The 24,302-nt window shown below is 41.9% G+C and overlaps 1 protein-coding gene across 1 annotated transcript; it reads right to left on the bottom strand.

The window, feature by feature from the left end:
• Window positions 1-1,723: 1,723 nt before the first annotated feature.
• Window positions 1,724-22,776, bottom strand: gas2b (growth arrest-specific 2b). The gene is made up of 8 exons (XM_088333173.1): window positions 22,730-22,776; window positions 19,063-19,308; window positions 16,793-16,902; window positions 15,485-15,626; window positions 13,125-13,188; window positions 10,930-11,416; window positions 10,733-10,840; window positions 1,724-1,985 (listed from the first exon to the last, which is right to left on the bottom strand). Exons 2-8 carry the CDS (start codon window positions 19,277-19,279, stop codon window positions 1,785-1,787), a joined length of 1,329 nt encoding a protein of 442 aa, XP_088189299.1. The 5' UTR covers window positions 19,280-19,308; window positions 22,730-22,776; the 3' UTR covers window positions 1,724-1,784.
• Window positions 22,777-24,302: the final 1,526 nt, after the last annotated feature.

The raw sequence follows: 24,302 nt of genomic DNA, 5'->3' as shown, positions 1-24,302 counted from the left end.
CGTGGAAATGAATCACTGAGGAAAATACATAAATATAGTGTCAAGAACCAGAACACGATCAGGACCCAATCGCGTGACGTTCTCACACAAGCCTTTTATTTTACGGGAAATGGGGAGTCATGCACGTTAGGCAGCCGGTCTGGCGTGGAAAGACAGGAAGCCAGAGACCAACGAGATCGATTTCAATTGCCTGAGTTGATATCGGACAGCTGGGGTCGATACCCGAAAGGATAGATAACAAATCAGGATATAAAAATAAACAGGAGAAACTAGACGGGAACGAAAACTGGAGAAAATAATAAACAGGACAAAGATGTACAATAAGCAAATAAATGAATACTTTAAATAGCAACATTTTCGGTCAGCAGTGAAAAAACCTACAAGGGTTATAGTATTCTTTAATTTTAGATTTTGTATTTCTTTTACTTGAACTTTTGCAGGGTTAGTGTTACATATGCATATTGGAGAGATTATAAAGTACACCTTTGGGTGTCCTATCGCAAATTGTTGTATTAGAAGCATATTAAAGGGATATTGTGTATTAAGTGCCTCCTAGTGGTAAAAACGGCATTTGTTTAAAAAAAAAAATTGGTTTCAATAATAAGCAAAAATACTATCATAGTACTCGTAGATCAAGGACCTTTATTTTTTTTAACATGTATTTACCATAACATGAGGCTCACCTAGAGGGAGCGACATACTTTTCCGCCATCTTGCTCCTACGGCTACCCTAAATCCTTTTGAAAGGCCAGGACAAAAAATATTTTTTTAAAATGGTGCAGTTTGGTCACTTTGAGTATCCGTTGTTTGTATTTTTCCCTGTGCTAAAAAGCATTCGCTTTGGCTTGCAGTACACAATACATCAGCGGTGCCCCTAATGTCAGCTGAGGTACTCGCAGACCTGTTCTGAAAATTGCTCTCCAGTACATGGTCCTCGTGATTTTCTAGAAAAAAACATTTTTGGGTAGTTAATGAGCTTATTTAACCTAACTTTTAACAATTGACCGAGTAATAACAGTAACAACATAGTAATAACCTGATGGTGACCCCTGCAATACCGAGACATCTAGAGATCAAATATTAACACAGTGTCCCTTTAAGCAATGAGAGCAGAATCTGTATTTGAACCCTTTATAAGTCCACTTTTAAATACAAATGAAGATGTCACTTGCGAGTCAGCTCAGTGTTATGATGATTGAAAGGAATACCTACTGGAACATGGTACTGTAGCATAGCTTTCTTTTCTTTTCTTGTTTTTTTTAACATTTGTTCAATTCAGTATAATTGCTTTGCAGTGATTGAGAAGACATAAACTACATGCATGCCATTCCAGTACATGTCAATATTAAACTGTCAGTTTTCCTTATTTATTTTACTGAAATAAAAGATGTGATTGCTAGCTTTCTGCTTGCCAATGATTTGTTTGCCTCGAGATTATTGAAGTCTGCAGTTATGAGGTTCTTTTTCTAGGGTGAGACGTGAGAGGGGTATGACATTTTGTCACTGATCATATAGTGCCACCTAGAGGGAAAAACAGATTGGATCTTTTTGGTATTTTCACCATGACAGCTAGTTTGCATGATGAACAAATCACATGACACATATTGTATAAGAATAACAGGCAACCCTGTTTATATAACATATACATTCTTTACATATTCTCTGTTTAACTGAGGAAGTAAAGCCTATATATATATATGAAATTGCAAGTATACAAGAAAAAAGTATAAACAAAAAGTGTTTTAATTCACTGATCTGAAAACACAATAGAGTAACAGAAGGGTCTATTTCTTTCCCCGGTAATGTGTGTTGACCACCATGTAGTTGTCAGGTGACAAATTGAAACCTTGCTGCTTGACTTTGTCCCTCTGGCTCCTGATTTCAGATCTTTGTCCACCTCTGCAGGGGTCGTGTTTCTGCAGGTAGCTTAAAAAGGTCTCCCAGCCTCCACCCACCCGGACCATCACGTGACGCTCATTCAGCATCTGTCACATAGAAAAGGGCTTTATTACACGAGCACATGTACACCCCAATGGTAAGATTGGGCCTGGATAATCCAGCCTAACCAGGCTCAGGCCCACGAGTACTAAAGCCCGACTCACCCCGAGACCAACCAATTAACTTGATTTGCGGGACCGAGCCCGAAACAGACGTGAATTTTCACATTTTATTTGCGAGGACTCGGGAGGAGGAGATGTGATTTATGATAACAAATTAAAGCCTGTCTTTTGTAACAAAATCTAAATGAGACAGGACTACAAAAACATTTACATGTTTTATATTTCTGTGTCTGCAGAGGTTACATTAACCAACAATTTTCCATTATTTATTTTTTCAACAGTTGAAAGGACATTTTAAAGGCCCGCCATTCTGACGATTTGAAAATAAAACCATTACCTGCAGTACTTAAGAATCTAGCGTGGCACTTCAGGAAAATGAGAGTCAGACAGACAAAGAAAAAAATGACAGGTGGATAATAAACTGAGACAGGAAGGAGTTCTTTGAATTGATATTGCAGGAGTTTAGTACATTATGCGTTGTTATGAGGACCGCGGTCTCTCGTGCCTTAGAACGCCCGACCCGAACGTAATGATTGATATTTTAGTCCCGACCCTGACGGAAACTCCGGTCAGACTTAGGCTTGGGCTTAAAATCGTACTTCTGATACACACCAGTCAGCAGTAGTGTGCACATTTGGGTTGGCAATACTGGGATATTTGGTATAGATCCATTTTAAGTAAATACAGGGCAGTATCCATTAATTCAGATCATTTTTGTGTGTGCATTAGAATAGTTCTGCATTCAGGGACATTTAGTACATTTGATTGATTATTTTCTTTTTGTCTCTTGCATTTAATTGTTGTTCAGAATCCACTATACAAGCAATGTATTGTTATTTTGTGAGAATGTTTTACTTCATGTACATCATTGTTGTAAACAAGCAGACCTGCAAAACCACTTACTCCATAAACACACATGTACCACAACAACACTTTGTAAGTGTAGTTGCTGGCATGGCCTCCGATGAAAGTTATCCTTTTTCTGAGGCTTGGCATGCCCATTTCAAACATATTACACTTGAACTTGGACCCCAGATATTCAATGGTTTGATAGAAATTTAGAAAGTGAACACTTGGTGTGTTTAAAACTATATTGGCTTTAATATGAACTAACACGGGCAGCACGGTGACGCAGTGGTTAGCGGGTGTGCGACACAGTTCTGAGGTCATGAGATCGAACCTTCCTGCGTGGAGTTTGCATGTTCTCCCGTGCTTGCGTGGGTTTCCTCCGGGCACTCCGGTTTCCTCTCACATTCCAAAAACATGCATGTCAGGTTAATTGTCCAGGCAAAATTGTCCCATGGTGTGAATGAGCGAGTGAGTTGTCTGTCTCTGTGTGCTTTGCGGCTGGCTGGCAACCAGTTCAGGGTGTCCCCTGCCCACTGCCCAAAGACAGCTGGGGTGGGCGTCAGCACCCCCACGACCCTACTGAAGATAAGCGGTGCAGATAATGGATGGATGGATGGATGAACTAACACAGAGCAGATCTTGTCTGCCATGGGAAAGAGAAAGTTATGCTTAATGAACTATACTGTGTAATTTGAAATTTCAGCACTCTTTTGTTGTGCAACCAACTACCTGAGTTTGGTTTCTTTTATCTTGAACACAATTTAGTTATTTTATCTAACTGTTTATTTTGACTTGTATTAGGATATTCCGTAATCCAAAAGTAATTGAAAGTAATCAAGTTACATTCCTACAATATTATGGTTTCTGATTAGGTGACTAATTATATTTTTCAACACGTAACCGTATCAGATTACATTTCTAAAGTAACCCTCCCAACCCTGCTGGTATAAACTGACATGAATTCTGCCGTTCTGCCTCAACAATTCGCACACAGCTCAGCTATGTTCAACTTATTTACAAATAAAAAAAAGGGGGCTTAGTAGTCAAAGCACTCTATATTTCTTTAAACTCTTGTCCTCCTAAATGTCTGTGAACAGCACCGCCAACAAGTCATATTTACAATCTACCTCTCGCATATGAAGTCGTAGTCATGAAATTCAAATGATGTCTCTCATAGCGTCGTCCAAATCTCATTAAAGCCAATGAAAGAGCACCTCGCACCACCAGCTGAGCTCACGCGAGAGACTAATCCATCTCTGAGCATGCATGCGCGCACACACATTAGCGGTGACGCACAACGCCTCATCCGCACACAAAGCACGTCAGGTGCACAATTTCCAATCCAACCTACAACCTCGCTCTTGCCCGAAAAGGCCTTTCTCCTCCCTCCGATGCAACGCATCCTTCACAGACAAGAAGGCTTGGCGGTGAAAAGCAACTGCTGCCATGGCAACTACTTCCATAATATGAAGACAGGCTCACACAGGCACACACATGAAAAATAAAGGGGGATTGAGATGAATCCATTGCACACCCACGACTCTCAGGGGACGTGGACATTCCCCGGAGGCTTTGCGAAGCGGGCCTTTGTCCTGTCAGCGCTGCCCCCCCCCCCCCCTTTTTTGGGGGGGTTTATCGCCAATAAAGCCTTCATTAAGGACGCATTTAGAATGTGATCACACGAGCAGATATGCCCTCCCTGCTCCTCCTCTCCTCGTGTTTGCAGTGTGTCGCACGTATGGAATGAAAAATCAATGGCACGTGCTGAGACTTGAGCCGAGACGTGCTCCATCTCAGCTGACATCGCCCAGATTAAAATGTTAAGGTTGACAGAGGTCAAGTCTGACATCCTCGCTCTGCCGTTTTCCTGACTTAGAGCCACCGGAGCTCATTCAAATGGACATTTTGTATTATATAGCGCCTCTTAGTGGTTAAAAAACGTCATTCTTTAAAAAATAAATATTGATTGTGCCTTTTTATTTAAATACTCGAGAAATGTGTGCCTACTAGGGTTGTACGATTTTAGGAAAAAACTTAATTGTGAGTTTTCAGACCAGTATTGTAATTTCGATTTTGAAAAATGCATTTTCTGTGCTGTTTTTTCAATTATCCATTATCCGTTATGAGTCAAATCATAATACACTACAAAGCCAAGAGGCCGAGACACTTACTCTCAGCCAAGAGGCTGAGTCAAGGTCCTAGCCACTGGGCCAAGCAGCGATCATTGCGAATGCACCATTCCCGGTGGTACTGCAATACCGGGCCGATGCGTGGATTGGACATCGAAACAGTCCATAACTCACAGTTCTCAAAGTCAATCCTAATATCGCAGTCGGCCTGAGGGTGGGGGACTCTGAAGACTCAAAGAGGGTTATTTCCATCCATTATCTGCACCGCTTATCCTCAGTAGGGTCGCGGGGGTGCTGGAGCCCATCCCAGCAATCATCGGGCAGTGGGCAGGGGACACCCTGAACTGGTTGCCAGCCAATCGCAGGGCACACAGGGACAGACAACTCACTCGCTCATTCGCACCTAGGGACAATTTGGACCGGCCAATTCACCTGAAATGCATGTTTTTGGAATGTGGGAGGAAACCGGAGTGTCTAGAGGAAACCCACGCAAGCACGGGGAGAACATACAAACTCCGCACAGGAAGTCTGGAGCTGGATTTGAACCCACGCAGGAGGTTCCCAAGACATGAACTGTGCCACACATGCGCTAACCACTGCGCCGCCATGCTGCCCAAGTTAAGTATTATAAGTTGAATTTTAAAGTGTTCCTTCAACGATGTGTATTTTAAGGTACCCATTAATAGTGTTAATTTAACACTTAAATAGTTCTCTTTAAACACTAAATGTGAGAAAATATAGTCCTTATCTATAGAGTGTTACATGTATACGGGTTATTTAATTGTGTATCCTTTATGAATATGTTGATTTTATTTTGACAATAAAGCCCCTTTTTTTTGTCCTCAGTCCAACACAGGGGTCAGCAACAAGAGACTGTGGAGCCACATGTAATTTTGCGCTCCCTGACGGCTCCCTGGCGCATGTTTTGGTCGTATATGGCTCTTTCAACATTTTGGGTTGCCAACCCCAGGTCTAATGAGTCTTCTGCACGTCATGTTTATCCGTAAAGCTCTTAACCACAAAAAGTCTCAAAGGACTGTACAGACTACCGTTACACCATCCCCTAATCTGAAACCTACATAAGGGCACGGAAAATCTCATAAAACCTCAGCATGAAGAAAATTAAGAAACCTTGAAAAGTGGTAATATCCCTTCCAGAATAACCAGCCTGCAATGGATGTTGCAAGAGCATCAATACAATACACAGAAATCATCAACATGAACTAAAGGAAATAACAGAATGTCCAGTTGACAGCTTTCTGATCCAAAATCTTGACCGATGCAGCAGGTTCTAATCTAGATGCCACACATATAGTCTCAGTACCGGTAGAATGGCTAGAAATGCATGCACGGTGCAACTTGCATGGAGAGGGGATTCAAAAACAACTGCCAGTAGGATGCAGACTTGAGCCGAATCCACAGCTTGTGAGAGAAGCGGGAACAGCAGACCCTAATCAAATTTATAGTAATATAAATGATCCGCTTGTGGGTGCCTACCGTTATTATTGGAAGATTGTTAAAAGAAAACAAGATTAACAATCCTGACTTTAGTTTTTCTTCCATAAAGCTTTATTACAGACTTGCACACATCTAATTAGGGACCAAGAAAGCGGAGCTTTTGTGTTTTGTACTACCAAACAGCGGCGGAGCACTTCATGGCCACCCGTGATTGAATAATCCCTCAAGGGAGAAGGAAAAGGAGGTTTGGGGGGCCTAGTCTAAACACGAGGGGCCGCCACGCTTGGTCGCTCATTAACAAGCCGTCCAATGAAACTCACTAATGAATCTGTCTTGTGGATCAATAACATACAAAGGTGTGTCCACACTTGGGGGTCATGGTGGTGAGCGGTCATTGATGTTTCTAGTGTTTCTTTCCACACGTGAAAGCAGTAGCACGACCCAAACTAAAGACATGTTCTCATAAACTCAGCTGAACATATGCCATTAGCTCTTTTTTTCTCCAAGAAATGGAGGCTGAGGGCATCGATTACCGTTTGAGGTGTGCCTGTGTGTCCGACTTTCAATAAGGTTAACAAAGCGGTAAATGGGTTTCCACTGGTGACCAATTAGCCAATGTACTTGTCCACACGTCAGCTTTACGGGGCCCTAAGCCATATTTCCTTTGGATCTTTCTCTCATAAATAATTCTCCATTAGCATTCCACGAAAAAAGGTTTTGTCACTCTGCTTGGCATTAAATGTGATACATCAACAGCCATATAGCTTGACGGACCTCAGACGGAGTGAAATAAATCATCATACAATGAGACGTCTTCTCGTTGACACCCGAGGGGGTTGCCATTTGAAGCGTACACAAAGCCATATCTGGCAAAAATCTACCTGAAAGAAGCACTTTTGTTTTCCCCTCAAATCTGAACTCGATGCTGAAGGTCTCTGTGGTGAATAAAATCATTGTCAGCGCAGTCTTATCCGGACCATTCGTTGCCAAGCAACCCTGACTCCCAGAAGGCTTTTCCTTGAGCCTTTGTATTGAAACATACAGGTGGTGAATGACTCAGGGAGGCTGAAAGGCAGTAACGTCTCCATCGCAGATAAAGGCAAATGAGACTCAATTTAATCTGCTGATGGATTAATAACACAGTTTTAGAGTCATAATACGCCCGAACTTGAACAATTGCTTTGAGAAAATTTAATTAGTAATTAGTATACCATGTACAGTATTTGCCTTTAAATGACTTGAAAATGTTGAGTATTTTAATGTTTGCATTATGTGTCTCTCTTGACAATTTTATTTGTCCTGGTTTGTCACAAGAAAGTGCTCAAACACAGTACAATTGATAGTATAAGTTTTAAGAGAAATACATAAATGACTTTATTTTCTGCATTATAATTGCTCATTCACACTTAGGGACAATTTGGACCAGCCAATCAACCGGTCATGCATGCTTTTGGAATGTGGGAGGAAACCGCAGGAAACCGGGGGGTAACCCATTGAATCACACGGAGAACAGGCAAACTCCGCACAGGAAGGCTGGTAGCTGGATTTGAACCCATGACCTCAGAACTGTGCTGCAGATGTGTTAACAACTGAAATGACATCTACAATGGATTGGTTTCAATTTAACAATATAATGGCCAAGCCAAAGTTCAAACCTCAAGGATATCGATTATTTGTGGAAACATCTGGAAAGGTTCCATACAAACGATCGCCATCAAACCTTCAGGAACTTGAGCAGTTTTTTACTTAAGAATGGGCAAATATTTCTGTTTCGAGATGTGCCAAACGTATAAAAACTTTTCCAAACAGACCTTTGGCTGTGATTGCGGCAAAAGGAAGTTGGAAACTTCTAGGCATCAGCTACTTGGCCCGCGTGACAAACAAACCGGTGCGTAACACCATCAGAGAGCACATTGGACCCTACAAAGAACTGTTGTCAACTGTGCGCAGACGGAACTTCAGTGGTCAAGATAATTCTCCAGAGCACAGTCCAAGGAGGCAGGAGGAGAGGAAGCACCAAAAAGAACTGGGCCGAGAACATTAAGGAATGGATTAGAGCCAACTTTGAAACGACCCAAGAACAGGCCAGGGTCCATGAACAGTAAAGAAGGCTGTCCAGAGTTACGTGCTCATTAGTGCCCCGACGACTCATGCGATTAATGGATACGTGAACCGGGAACGAGAAACATTAGACTTATTTTTGGCCATGATTTGGTCCCCATCAATGCCAAGATGAAACCTACGTCTGTCACGACCAACACACAGGGTAGACCCAATCGCGTAACGTTTTCTCACAATTTTATTGAAAGAAAGAGGAAGGGCAGCAATCCGATGCGCACTGGACGTAGGGAGCAAGTCGTTCTCGCACTCGGATTGTGATCGGAATGCGGAAGTGGATCTTCTGAAGCGAGCAATGGCGGTGTCAGGGACGGAAAAAAAGGTCGGTAGCCGGGACTAGGAGAGCAAAAGTGTGGTCGGGTTGGAAACGAGTTGTAAGCCAGGACGGGAGAGTAGACATAGTCGGGATCAAAAATGGGTCGTAAGCTGGGATGGGAGAGCAGACGTGGTCTGGATCAAAAGAGGTCGTAGCCGGAGACAAATGGGAGCGAAAACGGGACAGGCGGGAGTCAGGGTTGCCTTGTAAAAACAGAGGTTTGCCGACGGACTGAAAACAGGAGATTGACCGGACTGTGTTCAAATAATGACAGGGAGCCAATCAGTACCCGAGGCGGTTGGCGCCAAATGAGCAGGCACAGGTGATTCACATCGGTAATCATGACATTGTCCTTGGTTTAATGACACACAAGTTGAGAAAGTCAAGAAGGCCCTCTTGTCGCTGTTTGTAGAATTTAGACCAAATGCATCTGGGATGTACCAAATCCTCTGTCCAAATTATTAAAATTGTATACACATGTCTCTCCACAGTAAACATAACAACAAACTTGGAAAAATCCACTATATGGTCCAGGAATAGTAAAGAAGGTGACTGTGACACGAATGTCAACGTATACATTTTTTTTGTATTTTACACGGTTTTGGATAATAGATTTTTTAAAAAAAAGATTTTTTTTTTATCAGCCAATGTCGTCTTGCCCATTTCGGCTCTACTCCGGATCCTCTCGGTCACTCGTAGCAGTCGACAATGGCAATGTAGATTGCCAATATTGTCACGGTACACTTGCAAATGTTATCTTCAATCAAACATTTATTTTTCGTGCTTATTGTTTTCACAAATTCTTGGTCTTTGTTCTACATTGTCTGTCTTGCTGTGAGTAAAAAGGTGCCTTGTTGTGTTCCACCCATTCAGCCCATGACTTTATGGTCTTCTTTAATAAGAAGATTCAACGCATACAAGGAAGACATTTCTAAAGACAATGTTAATACATCACGTATTAAAGATCTGAAATCTATAGATAGATAGATAGATAGATAGGTAGATACTTTGTTCATCCCCGAAGGGAAATTCACATTTCCAGCAGCATCCCTGAGCTGAGAACAATCGAGAACAATCGAAAATAACACGGGAGCTGCTGGAGTGGCTGCCATTCGTGACGGCGCCGGAAGAAAAGATTCAATTTGAATCATGTACAAACAAACAAACAATTGAATCATGTACAAACAAACAAAATATTCATGTTTCAATAAGTGGAGTGTTAATAAAATGGGGGGAAAATAATTTCTGATGCGCAACATGGTGGTTGTCCAAGGACTTTTTCCCGATTTAGTTATCTGTCATTCGATAATCTTAAACAGGTGGTGAATATCTTTCAGATATAATCTCCCCCTCTGTTCCGGTCTGGAGCCTTCGCTCTGAAAACGCTGGTCTACTAGTGATCCCAAGAGCCAAGAAGAGATTCGCAGGTTCGAGAGTGTTCTCCATTCGGGCCCCGGTGCTGTGGAATGCTCTTCCCCCTGAGATTCGATCTGCAACCTCAGTGGAAATGTTTAAATCTAAGCTTAAAACACACTTCTATTCTATAGCATATGAATAACCTATATTTTATGTTGACAATATCAGGGGATGGTGTCATAATAGTCTGTAGTTTGCAATAGTCTTTGATCTGTGCGGCCTTTTGAGACTCTTTGTGATTAAGGGCTATACAATTAAACATGACTTATTATCAGTTAAAAACCGGAATTGCATTCAATTGGCGGAGGTTGTTGTGAATGCAATGTACACTGTACAGAGAAGGACAAAGTACAAAGAAGGAATAAGTGTAGCCATGCAATTCTTACCCGTATATAAAGAACCTTTTCCCCCACACGATAACAACTTTTAGGTTGTTTTTCAACGGGGAACCTGTTTGGACAGCTGCATGGTGGATTTTCAATAATGCTTCTCACCTGATGGAGGTTAGAAAAACACACACACACTGTGTTGTTATTTTAGACCAACACAAGCTTGAATCAGATATTCAAAGAGTAATACATACAATATCATCCATAATATCCCTTGCGTCGGTTCCATTTCTGAACATGAACTTGCAGGTGTGACGCTTGGTAATTCTGGGTCGGGAGGCTGCCGGGGGCCTGACCGCAATGGCCCCCTGAGCTGGCGGTTTTGAGCTTGCGGTTGTGCCGGAAGAGCACAAAGGAGTTTGTGTTGAAGCTGCACTTGTGCAAAGTTTGGGAGCTGAACAAAGGATGGGCTGCGGGGGGGATAAACATGTTGGCATCGGGTTGTCTGCGGCTGAAGGATGATCACACGCCAGGGTCGAAACGAAGGAATCTGAGAGCCAGATGGAACTTGGAGGAGGAGAAGGGGACAAGGATGGAGGATTGCTTGATCCTGATTTAGAGCCAGGGTCCGGGGACGGAGAAAAGGAGAAAGGGAGCGGGGACAAAGATGAGTTACCCACTTCATCCTCTCTTTCTATCTCCCTCTCCAGCTTGACCAGACCAGGAGCCTCAACTCCGTACCTAAACAGACAAATGTATGCCAATGTTTATGGGGTCAATCAAAATAAACACAATTTGTTTTAAACACCCACGAGCAAAGGGAGGGTGGTGTTAATGTTTCCATTTTGGATTTAAGTATAAATATAAGTTTGTTTGTTTGTCCACCTAAGAGAAAGGGGAAAAAGTTTAGATATGACCACCTTCTTTCACAGGCAGTCAGATAGGTTACCCTAGATGTGAAAAATTCCCCCAGAAAGCTGACTTAGCACTTATGGTTTTGTTGACACTTTTTCAGAAGAATAGAGCGAGAGGATGACTAAAGAGGGCAGCACGGCGGCGCAGTGGTTAGCGCGTGTGCGGCAAAGTTCTAAGGTCTCGGGAACCTCCTGTGTGGGTTCAAATCCAGCTACTGGACTTACTGTGCGGAGTTTGTATGTTCTCCCCGTGCTTGCGTGGGTTTCCTCCGGGCACTCCGGTTTCCTCCCACATTCCAAAGACATGCATTTCAGGTGGATTGGCCGGTCCAAATTGTCCCTAGGTGTGAATGAGCAAGCGAGTTGTCTGTCCCTGTGTGCCCTGCGATTGGCTGGCAACCAGTTCAGGGTGTCCCCTGCCCACTGCCCGATGATTGCTGGGATGGGCTCCAGCACCCCCGCGACCCTACTGAGGATATGCGGTGCAGCTAATGAGATGAGATGAGATGAGATGACTAAAGAGCGGTGTTTCAACTTTCAGTCTCCAGTTTTCTTTTGTTTTCTTGAGGTTAATCTTTTCCAAACAATATATATGTAGACAATTGCATATTTAGGCGGTTCGTACCCCCATTTCAGGATTCTAGTCTCTATCTGGACCAATAACCTTGCAAAATTTGATCAAGTATGTGCATATCTTAGATGCACTTAAATAATTTTCTTTAGGGGTTTTGGTTTGGCGTTTCGACTTATTTAAAACAGACACTTTCTTATTTTTACTCTTTTTAAGCTACACTAACAAAAAACTGTAAATATGAACATAAAATCACTCGCCTTCTCCACCTCCCTGCTTCCAAATGTTTTGCCCGTCCCAGAACACCTTTGTTAAAACTAAGAGCAAAACAGATGGGCGCGGTGGAAAAAAGATATAAAGGCTCTTTGAATTAATTTTGACATTGCTAACACATATTTTATAAAGAAAATATTTTACTTTTAAATTTTAAGGACACCTTAAACAACCTTTAGATATTAACATTAGTTGAGTAACACTTGAGTAACACTTGGGTATTAAACCAATAAAACACTTTCTAGTTTTAAACTAACACTGTTGATTTTGCAGAATTTTAAATATTCATGAACTAAGAAATGAAGGCTCTTCAACCGGCATGTCAAACATGAGGAAAATACGCTATTTTAAAGAAGTTTAATTCGGGTTGGAGAATTCAAGGATGTAATATTTAACCACTAGTTGACACTGTATTGTCTAATGAAAACTAAAACTAGTACCAGATGAGCACAGTGTAGCAGCAAGTTGCCAGACAAACATGGTGGCGACTGCTAGGTATGGATTTCAATGTGTAAAGGAAATACACATTCCTCAACCTATGAATAATCATAAACATTAACATTAGTATGATAATTCATGTATTTTTCCCCATTAGTCAAATCAATGTTTTTTGTTTTACTGAATGAAGTTTTTTTGTACCAAGAGGAAAAACAAAATATCAAACACAGTCTCTTTAATAAACAATAATTACCTTGCAGCCATGCGGCCCAATTCCACGAGGCAAAGACACACCTCCCTTGGCTTCTTATGGAGGACTTCACACAGCACATGTGCAGACAAATAAAAAAAGGTTTTAGTGATATGGACTGAGATGAAATCTGAATAAGTAGTGTATTTTTTTGACGAAAAATATTTCCCGTAAATATGTTGATGGCAATGCGGGCATGTTATGAATAGGAGTGTTGTCTCTGTCTGTGCAGTTTATCTCTATCTTTGAAGCTGAGCTGGAATTCTTGTGGCCCTTTGAACGTGCATTTGAGGGCATGAGGGCATGACTGCTTCATCTCTTTCTACTATCCCACTTCCTCCACATCAAACAAAGTGTCTATCCGGATCCAACAAAGCAAACACCTTTGGAAGAAGGTAGTCACTGTCTGCCTACCTGGCTCCACATCATAACATCTCATTGATCTGTGTTACCGGAAAAGAACGATGATAAAAAACAACCAACAACCACGGCATAATCTTATCTGATAATATTGAAGAACTTCTGGAGCTGGAATAGGAAAAAAGTGGAAGGAATAGAAAAAGATCGTACAGTTGAAAATAATGATTAAGTAAATGACAAATCTTACAAATGAAACTGATAGATTTCTGGAGGTGGCTGTTTCTATTCATTTTGATTGTGATTTTTCCCATTTTGCTATTTTCCCACCATACTTTTCTTATTTTTCTGTATTCTTACCTAATTATTGCACGTCACTTTGCAAAATATATAGGAAGTTGGTTAGGTACATAGGTAAGTAGGTAAGTAGGTAGGTAGGTAGGCAAATAAGTAGGCAAATAGGTAGGTAGGTGTCATGTCCCGCACGGTCGTCATGGCACCCAGCTGGCCCCGCCCCTTGACACCGGCTGAGACGCATTGAATTGATTGCTTGTGGAGTACTTAAACGCTCCTTTTGGGACTGCCCGTTGCCAGACCATTGCTTAACTTTGAGGAAAACCTGTTCATGCCTGTTTGTGCTGAGTAAATGCCTGGTTTGTAATTTTGATTGCATTTAAGCCTGTTTTGTTTTGTCTTTGGTCCGTTTGTGTTGGATAACTTTTCTTTCCTAAATTAAAGTGACAGATCGTCTACGCATTTGAGTTCACACTTCCTGCTTCCTGGCCCGTTTCCTGACAGGTAGGTAGGTAGGTCGGTAGGTAGGTAGGTAGGTAGGTAGGTAGGTAGGTAGGTAGGTAGGTAGATAGGTAGGTAGGTAGGTAGTTAGGTAGGTAGACACTTAAGTAGGTATATTGGTAGGTCATCAAAAGGTAGGTTGGTAGGTAGGTCAGCAGGTAGCTAGATAGTAGGTAGATTTCTTTTTTTATTGGAGTTGGTCCAAATTGCCCAAACAAGCGCTAGGTTATTTATACTGTATACTGAATAAATAGATGTATGTACAGTGTGTATTTATGTATATATGGCTGTGCGTATGTATTTGTATGTGTGTCTCTCTGTATGTAGGCAGGTAGGTAGGTAGGTAGGTAGGTAGGTAGGTAGATAGGTATTTAGGTATGTAGGTATGTAAGTATGTCGGTAGGTAGGTAGGTAGATAGGCAAGCAGGTAGTTAAATAGGCAATTTGATAGGTAGGTGGGTAGGTAGGTAGGTGGGTAGGTAGGTAAGTAAATCAGTAGCTCATCGTAAGGTAGGTTTGTAGGTAGGTAGACAGTAGATAGATTTCTTTTTTTAAAGAAGCAAATTTCCCCTGTCATGGCCACCACAGGAAGTCCTTTTTACAAGGACGCATTTTCACATATAGTCTTAAAGAGCTGCAGAAGCCCGCAGTTAAGGTAATCTCTGATCTTAAACCTAAACCAAAGGACAAAACTCCCAAAATAGTAGCTTTAGAGAGAATGAGTAACCTTGATAAGGGACCACACATGAGATGAACCAGGCTGCAATGGACGTTGAGTGGGCATCAAATAGGCAACAAATATTCAACATCAACAATGCTTATAAGCTAAGGGTCTCCAACTTGGTGCCTTCGGGCAACACATAGCCCCCTAAGAACACCCGAGTAGCCAGTGGTCAGTTTCTGTAAGTAGCTGGCCATTGATGGGTCATTGCAATTTTCTAATTTGTTTGATTTCTATCTGACTTGATGGTGTAGTGGTTTATTTGATTTCTAATAATTACAACCTGGTAATAGAAAAGTAACAACATAGTAATAACATAAGTTGTTAAATGAGAAAAGTATACCAAAAAGGTAGCCCTTCGCGCCAATCAGTAACCGAATGTAGGTCTCAGCTTTAAAACGGTTGGTTATCGCAGATGTAAACAATAACTTGAACGATGTAAATGTCCTGCGTGTATGTGTGGTTTTACACAAACATCCCATAAACTCACCCAAATCCTCAGATTCAAAAAGGTGGGCTTTGTCAATTCCAATCTTGTGACACCAGTAGAGAAAATTAGCAGTGTTGTCCCTGGCAAAAAAAGATCCAGATGTTGCATCGGCGCGCCAATGGATAACGCTTCTTCTGAAGGGCTACACAAAGTACAGAAAAAAAAACTGCATTCAGTGAAGAGATTTGTTGATTTCTTTACTTGGAGATGCGGCTTTGAGTAGATTTTGCTTCTAAACATTTCCGAAACTTTTTGCATTTGAGTTTGTGGAGTATTTTAATCGATTCTGTTAGTGGCGGTAACAGGCCCAGCGGTTTACACCTAGGCCTTCAGCTCCAGTTTGTATTAGTGAAGTGTTGTCCGCAAATAAACCGGCTCTGGTAGCCGTTTTTTGAAGTGAAGTATTTTCGAGGACTTGGGTCGAGTAGGGAGATGCTGCCCCCCAGCGAAGCACACTCAGGAAGCCGGCAAAGCAGACTGCTCAAGAAGGGGTGCCAGAAAGTGAAATAATACCGTATGTACAGAGACAAAGAAAAACAATGACGAAGTGGATGATCTTTTTTTTTTCAAGTAAGCAAGAAAGGAGATCTGCCTGACCCAAACGTCATGATTGACATTTTAGGCCTGATCCGGCCCGATATTCTGTCAGGCTTAATATTCCACCTCTAGGCTGAAAGTGGCGGACAAAACATTTCTCTCCTCTGAAAGGCTTGCTCGCTTCGGAGTTGTGCGACATTTTGCTAATAAATGTACACAACAATATATTTCCTTGAGTAGCTCGGTAGCTTAAGTTTCACTGCAGTTTTGGTGGATTACCGTCCCCAAGCCAATGATAGTTTGAGAAACTGGTGACATTTCGTAATGCCCACTAGCAGGTGCTCTGAGGCAACGTCTGATTGGCTAGACAAGCAGCTTTCTTAAAGAATGATGTCAGGATTTTTTGCGAAGTTCTATGGGTGGATTTCTGAGCCTAGCAACAGGTGATGGCTCAAATGTGATTGGTTAAATGCTTAAAAATGAAAGCACATATTTAGGTCATGAAAGTAATAACAGTAAGCTGACAAATAATTTGGAAGAATTTGTTTTGTAATGAAACATATAATCATCTCATGATTCAGATATTTTTTAAGTGAGCAGAGAAGGCCTAGCAGGCCGTAAAGGCCCACTGCCGGGGAATTCTTTTTAAATGTATGATGTCCCACACAGCATGCATAATTGGACGTTTTTATTTATTGAGGAAAAACAACACTCAAATAAGAAGGTGCAAAAAGCAAATATAAAAACTTCTATTTTGTTCTTTATCAGCACCTTTGAATTTGCGTTGTGGCTCATTCTTTCCTGCAGGAACTGAGCCAGTTGACAAAGAACAATGCCATTGTCCAGTCGCTCCATTAGATTGTCAGCAGTGACGTCCACTCCTACACACAAACACACACACACGATACTGAAACAAGTTCTCACCGTTGGATTAGTGTTTTTTTGTAAACTCTTTTTAGAAAGCGAGTAATTAACAGCTAGTTAAAAATAAAAAGATATGTCATGATCACCGATGCGAATCACCTGTGCCCGTTCATTTGGCGCCAATCGCCGTGCATTCTTATTGGCTCCTTGTCCCTACTTAAACGCAGTCCTGTTAATTCCCGGTTGTCAATCCCCGGTTGTCAGTCCGCCTGCGAACCTCTGTTGATACAAGGCAAGCCTTTTTTGACCCTGACTCTCGCCTGTCCCGTTTTTGCTCCAATTTGTCTCCGGCTATGACCCGTTTTGATCCCGACCACGTCGGCTCTCGCGTCCCAAATCACGACCCATTTTTGATTCTGACCACCTGTCTCCCATCCCGGCTCACGACCCGTTTCTGACCCCGACCACGTTTTTGCTCTCCTGTTCTGTTTATCGACCTGTTTTTCCGTCCCTGACACTGCCATCACCCACTATGGAGGATCCACTTCCGTATTTGGATCGCAATCCGGTTGCGAAAGCATCTTGCTTCCCGCGTCCAGCGAGCATCGGATCGCGGGCGCTGCTCTTCCTCTTTCTTTCAATAAAACTGTGAGAAAATGTTACTCGATTGGGTCTGCCCTTTGTGCTGGTTGTGACAATATAAGGGTATTCTACATTTCAATAAAATCTTAAGATTTTGTAGGAAACAAATTGTAGTATATTTTTCGGTATATTTTTAAAGAGATAATGTACATCATTATCAGTGTTAGTGTGTCTTTCATCATTGCTTGCTGCAGGCAGAACATGCATGCCAACGTAGTTTGCTTTGATGCACTTAGAAAACATTACTAATGGATGATAACATTTAATCCGATTTGAGATCTTATTATTTTTTTAAGTCTTTCTGTGAATTATAGTTTTACACGAATATTGGCCCAGCGTTGCTGGGCTTGGCGTTACCGGGCATTCTATTTGGGCGAGGTTGTTAGAGAGTTTTTTTAAATAAGAATTTATGTTAAATGTTGTCTAATGTCTTGTCCGTTGTTCATTAAATTGTCGGCTATTGTTCGAATTAATTTTGACTCTGGTGTTTCCTCTAATAATCTTACCACTCATCAAACCTAGTACAGGGGAACCTCGGTTTTCGAACGCCTCCCAGTTCGAACGAATCGGAGTCTGACCAAAAATTTCGAGAAATTCTTGCTTCGCTGTTCTGTCAAAAAATCGGAGTCCGAACGCCGGTAATGCGTGAGTGCGTACGCTAGGATGCGATGCTGACGGGTGTAGATGGCTCTTTTTGTGACCAACTGTTATCGCGTGCGGACGTGCTTCCTTTTGCTTTCGCTTTTAATATAGGTGTACGAAGTGTTTTAGCCCCTAATTATGCCTCAGAAGAAAGTCAGTGCAAGCAGCAAAGTTGCTACAGGTGAAAAAAGAAAAGTAGTGCGTACAACTTTTGCATTTAAGAAATAAATAATAGCAAAATATGAAGGATGTAGAGTGTCTGATCTTGCCTGCGCCTTCTGCTGACCACCACAAAGGTAAGAAATCCTATTCATAATCCTTTTCTTTATTCTTTTTTTAATTTTTACACGTTCATGTTAGCGTAATCTTTCGTACGGAAGATTACAATAACGCGGACGTACGATTAGCCTTGGTTAGCTTTATGTTTATGTTGAACATTTAAGGTAAACATTCAGTGTGTTGGAACAGAGCTCAACTTTCAGGGTGTTGGAAACGGAGCCCCCTTTCCAATGAACCGCTCACCACTTGTTGTGGAGACCCGGGTGCTAAATGACTTGTAAAGGACCTCATTTTTTATTTTTACACGTTCATGTTAGCGTAATCTTTCGAACGGAAGATTACGATAACGCGGACGTACGATTAGCCTGGGTTAGCTTTATGTTTACGTTAAACATTCAAGGTAAACATTCAGGGTGTTGGAACGGATTAAAACGATTTACATTATTTTTAATGGGAAAAATGATTTCGGTGATCGAACAAATTGGTTTTCGAACAGGTTCTGGAACGGATTATGGTCGAGAACCAAGGTTCCACTGTACTAGTGCAGTAGCTTTTTTTTACCTCAGCTTAATAGCATAAGTGCAACATTTGGCTGCTCAACTTAACCATCTCACCCAATATATTATTGAGCCAGAGAGCAAGGTCTTCCTTCATCGGAAGCAGACTGGCATCATGGCGGTAGGGGAGCCACTCGTTGTACTCCTGAGGACTGGCAAGACCTGGTCCACAGTGGCGATACTTTGGGCTCACGGAGCAGCATATACCCAAGCCTGTTAGTGGACTCACGGGACCCCCAGCTCGGCCCTCTGTTGAGTCCTCGTCAGCATCCATACGTCAACTTCGATCAGCTTCCCAAATCACTGCAAGGAGTATAATGCTTAGTTTAATGGTTTTGTAGGAATTTGTTTACCTGTTTGTTTAATCTAGAGTTCCTATGTAATATTTTTAGTTTCGTGTGATGAGGTTCGTTTCTGGTGAGATTTACAAATGAATGAACGTACATCTTATCATCATTTCATTGGCAAAGAAAGAAAAAGAAAACAGTATATAAACTAGCACAAAAATGAGAAAAAAACGGTATTGTTTTAACTTCCTATAAAAATATAATGCAACCAGTTCAGGGTGTCACCTGCCCACTGCCCAAACATAACTGGGATGGGCTCCAGGACCCCCGCGACCATACTGAGGATAAGCGGTGCAGATAATGGATGGAGGGTATTTGAGAAAAAAACGCAAATAAACCCCTGTGTCGAGATTTTTGGTAGAATTTTTGTTACTCGTATACCGATGTTACATTCTGTCCTTTCTAAACGATGGCACTTGGGTGCAAACGGTTTTGGAGACATAACATGGAAAAGCCCTAGATTATGTAAAATGTGTACATTTCTTTAAAATAAACTTGCATTAAAATTTATACAAATATAATATTTTCTGTTTTTGCCTTATAACATACAAGCATATTGGGCCGGCATTGCCTGGAAAGTAGAAGATTGGATTTGGCTGCTTGGAGAGGTCAGTGTTTGGGAGCTTCAGAACGTAATTTGGCCACCATAGGGCGTTGGCTACCCCACTAAAACAGACCTCTCTAAAGTAGATGTTTATCGATTTTGTTGGTATTAATCGGAGCTGCTTTGTCACAAAACCTAGCTGAAGACACTCATGGAGGCCTAAAGTGTGTACTTTTTCATGATAATTGGTTCAGCCGTTTCATAGCCTATAAATCACATACAAACACACACACAATCAGGATTTAGAAAGTAGTTTACATGTAGTTAGATCCAATATTGTTGACCTTTGTTTACTTTTTCATGTAAAAATATTGACGTCAAAACTACTGGTGGTATCAAAACACAGCCTCTAATGTTACTTCAATCATTAAAGTCGGCTTGAAAAGGGTATCGAACATTAGAATCCTAAATGAAAAACATTGTCTTTAGCTGCAATGCTTAGTTAATCTGCTGGCGCTAGTGCACGGCTCATTTGTCATGTTCACACAGAAGCCTTTGTCATAAATCTCAGCCAAATGCTGACAACAGCGCTATCTGCAGGGAATACTTGCTACTCAATTAGGACACACACACATGAACCATGTCACGCAGAAGGTTGGTTGGGATTCGGTCGCCAAAGGCTATCCTTGTCCTCAGTCTTCTTGTCAGGTTTAAGCCCAATCGTAAACCTTATTTAGATGCAAGACATTGGAAAAAAACAGAATAAAACACACTTGCTATGAAGATATAACATGTTTTAGTGCAGTTTACTCCAAGGCCTTCAGCTGTGAATTAGTGAGGCACCGTTCGCAAATTATCCAGGTTTTTTTTTAGCTCTTTTTGGCTCTCGGAAGTGAAATGTATCTTATTAGTGACGACTTGGGTGGAGTTGAGATATGAGTCGGCCTTTGCAGCACGCTTGCTTCTCTGAGGGAGCCGATAACCCAGATTGCGCAAGAGGGGAAGGATGGGGTACCGTGAATAGCCCTGCGCTGCCTGACACGTTTTTTTGTAACAAAATCTGAGTGGATAATAAAAAAGTCAGAAAGAAAGAAGCTTGGAGCAACGATTTTTTTCCATGAAATGTGTCCTTAATAACGGTTTCAAAACAATGTGCATGCAGAGTTCTTTTGTAAAAATGTCACAAATTACTGCAAACGATAAGCATATCATCATATTCACTTTCGGTGTGGAATGCACTGTGCGAGAGAGAGAGAAGGAAGTGCCTTGCGCTGTTGCAGGGATCCGCCCACCTCTACTGCTCATCCAATCAAAGTCGTTTGCCAGCTTTTTTATTTATCAGTTTAAATGGTTTCTTATTGAACTTCTGCATTAAGTTGCTTTGGCTTTATATGGACCAAAATCGTGATGAAATCACTTGACTTTGACTTTCATTTTATTTCGGAGCCATTCGTACTCATGAAAAGAGCCATATATGGCTCCCGAGCCATAGGTTCCCTACCCCTGCTTTAGGGTAATGATGGTCCTGGGGAAGAAACTGTCTTTGAGCCTGTTAGTCCTTGTTTGAAAGAACGTGTAGCACCTACCAGAGGGCAATAGGTCAAAAAGATGGTGTTTATACACTTAAAACATACTTCGCAAACATTTGTTTCCAATTTTGCATAAACTGGTTTCGAATTATATGCACCTTCAAGTATACCTGATATGCTTGAATATATTCAATAAGGGATTTCTTGAGATATACTTCGTTTTTTTGTGAAGTCACAAAGTAAACTAAATTCCTGCACACCAAAACAGAAAAAAGAAGCCAACCGGCGACGCGTCGTAAGCACTTTGTGAAAGAGCTCTTTTGTAAAGACGAGACGCAGACTCGAGAAAGACCCCGTCGCGCCAAGCCGTAGGCTCCAATTTTGGTTGACCGGCGCGCCACGAGGGTTTGCGTCTCTGACAAAAACATCCAGGTGAGAAAATCACACCTGTGCTACAGGCTTGCCCTGCTGGGGAAAAAGGTTGGCAGAGGTCACCCACTGGCCTGTTTTTCAGACACTAGAAGTCTTTGTGCTCCACTAAAGCTCAAGATGTGCGTCTGTGAAGACATTGCACATCACATGATGCGCAACGTACACTTGGGCTTGAGTGACATTTCTCGACCATTAATTGCGCTTTCAGGGAAATGTCCGGCACAAAATGGAAACAGTTGCAATTGAATACCAGCAGAGCTCAATTCTATAGACAAACTGTCTTTCATTGGTCATTGTGATTGAAGAAACAAATTCAAACTGATGGAGAAAGTCTTTAGACACCATAATAACTTTTGGTATGCAGCCAAAGCGTAAAACTACAATCCAAAAATTAACCTTTTCCTATATTCCTTTGATAACCGAAACGCAAATAGTCAAGAAAAGGGCCTCGGGACAGTTTGTTCCAGTTTCCAGCAGATTAGACTCGGTCATAAAGAGACCGAGAACATGAACAGACCGTACCTTCCCTCACCAAGAAAATCATCAAACATAATTATTCTTATCCAAACACGCTCATTTGCATGACATTAGAAAAGATGGGATAATGATTTAAGACATAATCAAGTTATTTGCATAGCCCTCAATCACAAAAGGTGTCAAAGAACCACATAGACCACGATTGTAACATCCTCTGGGCTGAAACTTACATGAGGGAAAGGAAAATCTAATAAGAAAACTCAGCATGAGGAAATTAAAAAACCCTGAAACCAAATTACCCCAGCTAAAATGACTAAGACTTTTCATACAGTCAATGAGTAACCCCTTCATAGTTTATAACATTATGAAAACACACAAAGGAAATACGTACTTACAAAAAGTGCTGATCGAAATCACAGATGGAGGTTATGGGAAGGTTTTCATCCAAATTTGCACATGACTCGGAGCCCAAAGGTGGTGTGGCCTCACCCTCCCTCGCGGGCAGGCGGGGTTGAAAATCACGGAAGAGTACCTTCAACTCACAGCGGGCGGTGTTGTCTTACATTCATACTCGTCTTAGCATAGGTTTTTGAAGATGAGAAATCCAGACAATATCATCAGGTGTCACTCAAATATTCATTTATTGTGGAAACATAAATTCTTCTAGAAGCTGAAGTGTTACCAACACAGCCCAGAAATTCATTGGCTGTACTCTGCCCAATCTGGGGGACATTGCTTGCTTAAATGAAGCAGTCATCTCACTCTGGCCACCACCTCTTTGACCTTTTGCCCCTCTGATATGTGCTACAGACACACTTCTTTTTAAAAAGCTTATGATTGATGCCCACCTGATATTCTGTATTGTCCTGTCTTTTACCGACTGCCTGCATGGTGGTGATACGAAGGAGAAGTACGATTTGAGATGAGTCAGCGGACCAGTGTTTGACCTGAAGCATGTGAACGCCTGCATGGACCAGCTGGCAGAGATGGGAAGCTGCGACTTTCTGGACTAGCTTACAGGCTGGGGACGTCGCTGCTGTCATGCACTTTCCAGACAAATTTTCAACATGTTACATAGTGTTCACTATGTTTGTGTAATGTAATGCTAAATATAATTCACCCTGGTCATCCTGAAAGGGGGATACCACTTGTGAGGTCCCTTCTCAAGGTTTCTCTTTTTCCTCACGCTGAGGTTTTGAGTTGTTCCTTGCCCGCATGTTGGTTTAAGATCAGGTAATTGTGTCATTGTAATCGTCTGCAGTCCTTTGAGACATTTTTGTGATTAAGGGCTATATAAATAAATTTGACTTGACTTGATTTGACTACAGGTCCTCGTTTATAGCTATACACTCCTGAGAACACCCGATCTTGGGAAGCTTAGCAGGTTTGAGCCTGGTTAGTACTCGGGTATTAGACCGCCTGGGAATACCAGGTGCTGTAAATAGGTCATTTGCTGCACACTCTGCTGCGAAAGCACTGACTGCACCCACTGGTAAAGTTGGTGAAAATGATTTCCCGAATAAGTTCTGTAGAGTATTCAACGTTTGGTCAGAATTCCGTTTTGCGATGTCAGAAAATTATCAAACAATGTCAAAACATGTGAAGTAAATACCTGTACTGTTTTAAGTCAATCACATGGATATGTTATCTGACTGATACTGCTGGAATGTGAGGTTGGGACGGGGGACATTATCTGCATGTCTGCATCAAAGATCTCCATGACAACTACACCACAGGGGGGGTCGGTCCCTCCCAGTAGACAGAAAACCCAGAGCTGGTACACGTCTCACCTTGCAAGGGCAGTCTGGTTTTGGCCAGCCACAAGACAGCAGGGTTGTCCTAACAGGAGAAAAAGCTGGACCAAGGCCCTAGCCGGTCCTGGCCAGGTCTCACTTCAACAGGCAGCTGGCGAGCCTTGCCAGGTCGGCAGCCAAGCTTGATCAAGCTAACGGCCAAAACAGTGGGACA

Source organism: Urocampus carinirostris, chromosome 4, assembly GCF_059441175.1.
Source record: "Urocampus carinirostris isolate Australia breed hairy pipefish chromosome 4, RoL_Ucar_1.0, whole genome shotgun sequence".
Lineage (NCBI taxonomy): Eukaryota > Metazoa > Chordata > Actinopteri > Syngnathiformes > Syngnathidae > Urocampus > Urocampus carinirostris.
The sequence above is the reverse complement of the archived record's forward strand: the minus strand, read 5'-3'. Positions and strand labels throughout refer to the sequence as shown.

Coding starts and splice junctions, on each gene's coding strand:
- gas2b (XM_088333173.1), bottom strand. CDS start 19,279: ATGGATGCTGACGAGGACTCAACAGAGGGCCGAGCTGGGGGTCCCGTG. Junction 13,189..15,484: donor TTTTGAATCTGAGGATTTGG/GTGAGTTTATGG, acceptor TGCTGTGTGAAG/TCCTCCATAAGAAGCCAAGG. Junction 1,986..10,732: donor AAAAGGTTCTTTATATACGG/GTAAGAATTGCA, acceptor TCTATGTGACAG/ATGCTGAATGAGCGTCACGT.